Below are 9,136 nucleotides of genomic sequence, written 5' to 3' on the forward strand. Positions count from 1 at the left end.
CTCCTACTTTAACGACTAGGACACAGTAAACGAACAAGTTATAATATGAAGTAATGAAATATCAAGTTTAAGAAATTATTTTATATTATTGTTTAATAAAAAAATATTCAATCTTATTGTATATTGAATTTTGAAGCCAACACTCTATAACTCTACAAGTTAATATTGGTGCACTGGCTATATAATATGGCAGTGCACCAATAGGTAAGAAAAATAAAATTGAAACGATTTTAATGTAAATAATATTTTTAATATTGATGTAATAAATTAATTAAATTATTATTTTCTTTAATGATTTTTTTCAATTATACCATATATCTGAATTAATTATTTATAATTATACCACATATCTTACATAAGGATAGGCAAATAATTAGAGATATACATGATTATGAACAAATGATTTCACTAATATATGATAGAAAAGGTCATTTATATATAATTCAATAACAATATTCAGGAAAATGTCACATTTTTTTTTAATGCAGATTTTACGCAAAACAAATGGGAGCTTTGACTCATGGTGACCAATAGCAAGAGAGGGAAAGAAAATTAAATGAATGGGATTATGATTTGTACAGTATATATATATATATATATATATATATATATATATATATGTAGTCTCCTTTATTTTCTATAAATTATTATATAAAAATGAATAGAAGCTAGTAAAGTGTGTGTTTGCCTCATTCCTCAGTCCTTGTCTTGGTTTTCTGCTACTTTTGCCTGTGAAAATCCAAGACATAGCAGATAGATGATTCCTTAGCCATTTGATCTCTCTAACAGCCTTTCTACCTATGATACTATCTTGATCTTGCTCCCTCTTTCCTACGGCATTCACCCCACCTTGTTGTTCTTTCCATTTTTCTGACTTGCTCCTTTTTTCTCTCAAACACTTCATTTCTTGAGTTTTTTCACCAAGTTTGTTAGGGAGATTTACACAATGGCCAAACACTTTCTTCTGCTTCTTTTTGCAGTATGCGTTGTTGCTATTGATGAAGGTGAGTAGGAAGTTTTATTTCCCTATATATAATATTATTTGTTGTTGTTCTTTCTTTTTGCAGATGTGTTCTTTGTCAAGAGATCCATGTTTTTTCACTTCTAATGTTGTTTGCGTTTTTAATCTACATTTAACATGAGCTGGCATTGTTCAGTTTGCACATAAACTTCATTTACTTGAACTGCATGGAGTACTCTCCAGCTTTTATTTCTTGCTCAGTCTTGAAAAAAAACGAAAGAGATTTTGGACAATTCCTAGTTGTTAAGAGTGTTCAATGAGATGTAGGGGAGGGATTGGTTGTTTGGTGGCAGTGAAATTTTACTATGTAAAAAGACATTAGCACAAGCACTCATTTCCTTGCCTTCCATTTTCACTCCACAAATACCCCTAGCACTTGCACACCCTAGGCCTGGCTGTATAGAGTGTTTTCTATATAATATTTTATTAGTGTAGATGTTCAAAGACTAAAGGTTTTAACTTTTCAAGGGCATGTTATGGATGGAGTTGAGTAGAGTAATGAAGGCATGGAAGCAGTCCATTGTTCTTGTTTTCCCATGTTTTCCCCCCCTTTAGTTTCAAAGCATGAATGTACCTGTTGGTTATTTTGGCTTGAAAGAAGTTCAGATCAGCAATTAATGTGTGTAAAGTAAAATGGAAAAAAAAAGGAAGAAAAAGAAGAGGGTAGATATGCTTTTATTAATTGTTCTTCTTGAATGGCCATATGGTCCATCTGTAGTCTTCCAATATATTAAATGTGGTAGGACGTCTTTAGTCATCTATAGTCTTTTAACCCCACATTTGGAGATGTGTAAACTCTTGTAGCACTTTTAAAAGTATTTACTATGTATAGATATATAGATGGATTGTTTATCTTAATTTTTGGGCCTTATAATTTTACATAAATTTAAACACTTAACACAAAAATTTACTTCAATGTTAAGATTGATAAAGTGAGTTCTTAACTTAAATTTACAAGTTCTACAATACTTGAAAAATATGTTATTTATGATATAAACATTTTAAGAAATGATTGTTTATATAAGCAATTCTATGTCATCTTTATTAATGAAAAAAAAAATTAAACAATGTTGTTTAAAGTTAAATAATTCGTGTAAGCACTTCACTGGAGAGGCTAGTGCTGAAATTATTTTGGAAAAAAGTTTACCTTTTTAATAAATTATCTATATCATTTTAAAATTTTCACACATCACAATATTTAAATCTTCAAAAGAAAGCAAATCAACCATTTTTTTTTCTTTCAAATACTTACATTTTACACAAACAGTTGAGCATACTTCGTAACAAAATAATCAACTACATTATATTTCCCTCCAAAATCTGGATTGATTTGAAGAGCAAAATATGCAAAAGAATCTGCCTGCATGCGGTTCCAAACCAGCCTTGTTTATTTGACTAGTTAAACAGTGATGACTCAGGTCTGAAACTTAATGTTTTTAATGGTACCTTTGTGTTTGTTCCTTGCAGAACCATTTATAGGGGTGAATATTGGAAGAGACCTCTCAGATATGCCTCACCCCACTCAAGTAGTAGCACTACTTAAAGCACAGCAAATTCGACATGTTAGGTTGTATGATGCTGACCAAGCTATGCTCATTGCCCTTGCAAACACAAGAATTCAAGTTGCTGTATCTGTCCCTAATCAAGAGATCCTAGCAATTGGTCAATCAAATACCACAGCAGCAAAATGGGTTTCCCATAATGTGATAGCACATTACCCTGCCACTAATATAACAACTATTTGTGTTGGTTCTGAGGTCTTAACTACCCTCCCCTATGCAGCGAAAGTGCTTGTCAGTGCCCTTAAGTTCCTTCACTCAGCACTTGTTGCTTCCAATCTTGATCACCAAATCAAAGTCTCAACACCCCTTTCCTCCTCCATGATCCTTGATTCATTCCCACCTTCACAAGCCTTCTTCAACCGCTCGCTGAATCCGGTCTTGGTTCCAATGCTTGATTTCTTGCAAACCACTGACTCTTATCTCATGCTCAACATCTACCCTTACTATGACTACATGCAGTCAAATGGTGTGATTCCATTGGACTATGCACTCTTCAAACCACTCCCTCCAAACAAAGAAGCCATTGATTCTAACACCCTTCTCCACTACTCCAATGTGTTTGATGCTGTGATTGATGCAGCATACTTTGCCATGGCTTTTCTTAATTACACTAACATTCCTGTGGTGGTGACAGAAACAGGTTGGCCATCAAAAGGTGACTCCAATGAACCTGATGCAACAGTGGAAAATGCAAACACTTACAACAGCAACTTGATCAAGCATGTGCTTAACATAACCGGAACTCCAAAACACCCCGGAATTGGTGTTAGTACTTTCATCTATGAGCTCTACAATGAGGATGCAAAGGCAGGACCATTGTCAGAGAAAAACTGGGGCTTATTTGATGCAAATGGAAAACCTGTTTATGTTTTGCACTTGACAGAATCAGGAGGAGTGTTGGCAAATGACACCACCAATCAAACTTACTGTGTTGCTAAGGATGGTGCTGATCCTAAGATGCTGCAGGCTGGAATAGATTGGGCTTGTGGACCTGGCAAGGTGGATTGCTCTCCTTTGCTGCAAGGACAACCATGTTATGAACCAGACAATGTGGTTGCACATGCAAATTATGCTTTTGACACTTACTATCATCAGATGGGAAAGTCTACTCAGTCTTGTGATTTCAATGACATGGCTACAATCTCCACCACCAATCCAAGTAAATGACCATTTCCTTCAAGACTATATATGCAATATTCTGGTTGATATGACATGGCAAATTTTTGCTACTTGGTCCCATTTTAAGTTTTAGTTTCAGTTTGATCCCCTAAGTTGAAAAAAAAAAAAAGATTTCACTTTGGTTCTTGAAATCTCGGTTAGACCAAATTAGTTCTTCCATTAGTTGACCACACTAACTAACCGTGCTAATTTTAGTGACATGACGAACAAACGTTTATCTGATGTGACATTTCTTACAGTTTGTCATGTATCACCAATTTGACTAAGTTAGTGTGATAAACTGGTAGAAAGATCAACTTGGTGTAATACAGATACTTTGAAGAACCAAAAAGAAACATTTTAAACTTAAAGATCAAAATGAAACTAAAATAAGTATGAGCGACCAAAAGGCTGTTTTAGCAGCAAATTTTGTAGAGCTGTATTGCTGATATGTAGTATAACTAAGGACATTTTGAATGACTGCAGGTCATGGATCCTGTGTATTTCCAGGAAGGTAAGAAATTTGCCTTTTAGCCTCATTTCGTTAACTATGTGTTTCTTTGTGCCATTATTTATGCTTATGAGTGATTAATATGAACATGTGCAGTCTTGGAATCAATGGCAGCTTCCCCAACGTCACGTTATCATCACTGAATTCCACAAATTCAGTTTCTTCTGCCTCCAATCTCCATAGTGGTGAATTGGGAATTAGAAGCCTTCTAATGGTGATAGTACTTCTACTATGGGGAGTGGTTTTGCTATAAACTTATGAACGTCAGAATATGCATTGTTTATTTTAAAAATTAGCGGTAGATAAGAAGGCGATGTTATATGCTAGTTGGGTTGCATGCTCTCTTATTTGCCCATGCAATTTTGTACAATAGGAGCGGTAGCAACACTTTTTCTCAGGTAATACATTCCTTTTGACACATTTTTTTTTTATTTATCTAATTTTATTAAAACTATAAAATAGTCCATTAAATAAGGTGTAAGACTTAAATAATTTCTTATTTTCAACCAATTTTAATCAACAATAAAAAAGTGTCTTAAAAAGGTTCAAAAAATACTATATTACTAGTATTTCTGTAGATAATGGTTCAAACAGGAATAGGCTTCAACCTCTGATTCAAATGCAAGTCCTTGTGACTAAGGGATGAGGACAATATACTAACTATTTTGGTATTTCTTTTGTGAGTTTTTTTATATTATTACATTCTAAAGTGTATCTAAATAATATTTATTTATTTTTATTAACAATACTTATTTAACACTTGAACTCTTATTACTTTTGTAGGACACATAATAGACAGATCTTTAAATTAGTTTAAAATTTAATCTAACTTAATTTTTTATATATTTATATTAATTTACTACTAAATATACACACATGTCATAGATTTAATTATAACTAAATCAATAAAAATTATGATTTTGTTTGTACAATACAAGTTAATAACAAAGAAATTTGAATCTGGACCTGATAGAAACTATCCAAATTTTCTACCACTAAGTTGAACCAGAGCCTAATGGGTCAATGAATTGTGAATTGTTAGCTCAATTGATTCAATAAAAAGAATCCGGTTTAAAAGTATTGAATAAAAAAGCTAAATTAAAGAACTCCATCAAAAGCTACCGAGTTACGCCTAGTCCAAAAAATCCAGCCCACCCAATGCCCTAGGGATTTGTTATTGGCCACCACCACCCTTTACTATTGACCCCTACCAACATTTGAAATTTCCAAAAATACCATTTTCCACTATGCACAATGGAAACATACTTCCGCTTCATTAGTGTGAGGGTGCAATAAACATGTGCAACAGAAGTGCAATTTTGTTGTGCAATGCATCGTTGTACATTTTTCCACACCTCTACTAATGCAGCGAAATCATAATTTTGTTATGTAATTGGATTTAAGAAAAAAATATACAAGAGAATCACGATTTCATTATGTGCACGATTAATAAAAAAGTGCATAATAGAATCAAAATTATGTTGAGGCAAATACTACACCACAACGGAATCATAGGATTGGCACAATTGAAAAAAAAATGGAATCACGATTCTATTATGCAATTTGTTATGTTGAAAAACACGGAAAAAAAATATCACACACAAGGAAAAGCTGCGTGAGGCAAGGAGAAAAGAGAGTGAAAGAGGAAAGGAAGAAAGAAACGGCCGTGGGAAAGGGTGGTGCCAAAAATTGGAAAGGAAATTTTGATTTTGCAATGTTCAATAGGGGCCAATAATAATTTAATTGGGCCTATAGTAACTCCCAGTGTCCTCCCATCACTCGAGGTTCAACTCAAACCAAAACTAATCACAACAATCTATATTGTCCGGTAACTGTGAGAGCACAGAATCCTAGACTATGGGTTCTCATTATTAATTGCTAGTATCATCGTAGATTCCATTGCAAAGCTCCTAACTTTCGTTAATTTAAAAAATGTGATGAGAGTGAAGGATGCTTGTGTTGTGGGTTGGTGATTGTTTGCTTTGAAAGAGGGTGGAATGAGGCAACAAGGTTCTTTCCTTTAAGTTGGAGATATACTTTTAGAATGAATTTGAGTCTAACACAATCTCAAAAGTTAACTCATATGGTGAGTATTGTTTTTTAATTATATACTTTATATTGACCTTATTTCTAACTAATATTGAATTTAGATTTTTTTTTTCCAATACACCTTCTCACACCTAGCAATATAGGACTTGGTATATGGATGACATAGTGGGTAATCCATTTAACGGATTTAAGATAGTTTCGGGTACCATCATAGAATACGAATTTGAGTCTAACTCAATCCCAAAAGTTAATTCATAGGGTAAGAGTTATCTCTTACTTATACACTTTATATTCGTTGTATCACTAGTTAATATGAGACTTAGATTTTTCTCAATATATACTTGTTGTACTTGGAAACATGCACTTTTCCTTTTCAAAAAAATAATATTTTATTTCAACTTCTTCACTGATATTTAATTATAAAAATTAAAGCAAATGACTTGTTAAGTCCAATCAAGCAAAATTTGTTAAAAATAAAAGTGAAAGAAAATATAAAAAACTAAAAGTTAACATTTAAAAAAATGTTAAAAATTACTAAAAAGTTAATAAAAAAAACTATTTATCAAACTACCAAATAGATTTTTTAACTGGTAAAAAAGTTAAAAACTAACTAAAATATCTTGTCCAATATAATTTTAGTTTTAGTAAATGTTTTCTTAATTATATACGAATAAGATCATTCTTTTTAAGTCCAAAATTTTGTTACACTATGCGTCTATGCCAATCTGAACATGGCAACTTCCTGTATATGTAATAGATTGAGCGTGTTTCTTGGTATTACTGTCCAATATTTGGTGTGGAACTTAAAAAAGGAGACCCTGCGGATAGCTAAAGTTAACAACTCAAGGATGGTGCATCTTGAAAACAAACTTTAGCATATTTTCTTAGCAAGCGTAAGCCTCCAACTCTCGCCATGATTCATGTATAAAAGTATTAATGTCTTCCATATAGCAGCCTTCAAAAAAAATTACGTGGGAAAAATTCTGTAAGTGCATGCACATAGATGGAGATGGAACTTTGACAAGTTTTATATTGTTCATAAGGTCAGACCTTAAACAGCAGGAAAGCAGAAAAGTACAAATCAAAAAGCAGGGGAATTTCTTTCTTTTCATGTCAGAATGTTTTTCAAAGATTTGAATTCAACCTATGATTTGTCTTTGTTCTTTGTTTTCTGAATATGATGTATCATTAATTCCTAGTGCATTATTAATTTCTCTGGCTGTTATTTCCTCCAAATGGAAATCTGAGATAGGAACTCCAAAGAATTATATGATGGAGGTGGAGCACTAATCATTATTAAAATTATTTTGAGGTTAAGTTTTTTTATTACTAAAAATTAAATACACTATCAAAAAAATTTATAAATTCATATATATATATATATATATATGTATATATATATATATATATTCAATCAATTGATTTAGATATTTTTTATAATAAGTTTAATTATAACTTTACGGTATTTTTTTTCCTTTTTGAGAACTTTTTCGACAGTTTTTTTTTCCTTTTTGGGAACTTTTTCGACAGAAAAAGTTATCATTGTAACACCAAATAAAAAATAACAACCTCAAATTTATAAATACCTATTAATATAATTTAAAAAACAATTAAAATATAGTATAAAATTATATTACTATCATTTAATCACACATTATTCATGTGTAATAAGTGTATTAATTTGATAATAATTACCTTATAATTTCTAATTGCTAATAATGTAAAAAAATGTGCATAAAAAATCAAGCTATTTTAAAATTATACATATAATTCATCTATTCTCAACGAGTTTTCAAACACAATTGAAGTAAAATCTTATATTTAAATATTATAGATAAAAGAACATGCATGTTTAAAAAAAACATCATTAGGGAATTATTTGGTTGAGGTAAGAGGAGAGGGAACGAAAAGAGAGAAAAAAAAGCTTGTTAATTTTGTTTCTCTTCCTCGTTTGATTCATGAAATAAGAAGAAAGGAAATACAATTCTGAATGAAACTCACCACAAATTTGTTTCTTCTCAAATTGGAGAGAAAATAAGCTTTTTGTTTAAAAAGATTAAAATGATATTATTTTCTTTTTTTTATGATTCTTTTTAATGTATTGGCATAATTTTGGGTATAATCTTTTAACATATTTAAAACTTATATTTTTTATCTTTATTTTCCATCAAATAATTCAGAAAACATCTCATATTCACTTCTTTTTTTCTTTTCTTTTCTTCCATTTTTTTAAATCAAACAAAACATAAAAGTGATTAGTGAAATTAGCCAAAGGAAATTGGTTATATATAATTATGGTAGATAGTTAGTTTACACTAGTACCCTAATAAAAAGAAAAAAAATATTAATTAGTATTCTTTTGACATTTGATAAGAAATATAGAAAAATATTTATTTTGAAAATAGTAAGTGTAAAAAAAAATTATAAGTAACACAATTTTACATATTTTAATTTAAAAAAATAGTTTTAAATTTGTTAATTAATATATTCTAAATACACTGATTAGTATTTGCTTAAAAAGAATATTTCTTTTGTCCCATTGTAATTATTTCATTTGATCTCAAATATAAGAAAAAAAATATTACACACTAACAAGAAAGTTAGTTTATCACATTGAATTATATCAAATTTAATTAAAAAAATAATTTTTTGTTCACCTAGGACCTCAATTAAATGAAAAATATATTAGAATAATAATATTAAAATAAAATAAAATTAGTTAAAAAAATATTTGAAACTAAGAAAAAAGGATTTGTTTTTCTTATACAATATGAAGTAGTAGCATTTAATCCTATTAAATGATTGTTTAATAGCATTAAAGACTAAAGAGTAAAG

The 9,136-nt window shown here is 30.5% G+C and overlaps 1 protein-coding gene across 1 annotated transcript; it reads left to right on the forward strand.

Annotated features, from left to right (window-relative positions):
- Window positions 1–640: 640 nt before the first annotated feature.
- Window positions 641–4,676, forward strand: LOC114381250 (glucan endo-1,3-beta-glucosidase 2-like). Its single transcript, XM_028340465.1, has 4 exons — window positions 641–1,004; window positions 2,489–3,742; window positions 4,228–4,255; window positions 4,349–4,676. Exons 1-4 carry the CDS (start codon window positions 947–949, stop codon window positions 4,503–4,505), a joined length of 1,497 nt encoding a protein of 498 aa, XP_028196266.1. The 5' UTR covers window positions 641–946; the 3' UTR covers window positions 4,506–4,676.
- Window positions 4,677–9,136: the final 4,460 nt, after the last annotated feature.

This window comes from Glycine soja, chromosome 13 (assembly GCF_004193775.1).
Source record: "Glycine soja cultivar W05 chromosome 13, ASM419377v2, whole genome shotgun sequence".
NCBI classification, from domain to species: Eukaryota; Viridiplantae; Streptophyta; class Magnoliopsida; order Fabales; family Fabaceae; genus Glycine; species Glycine soja.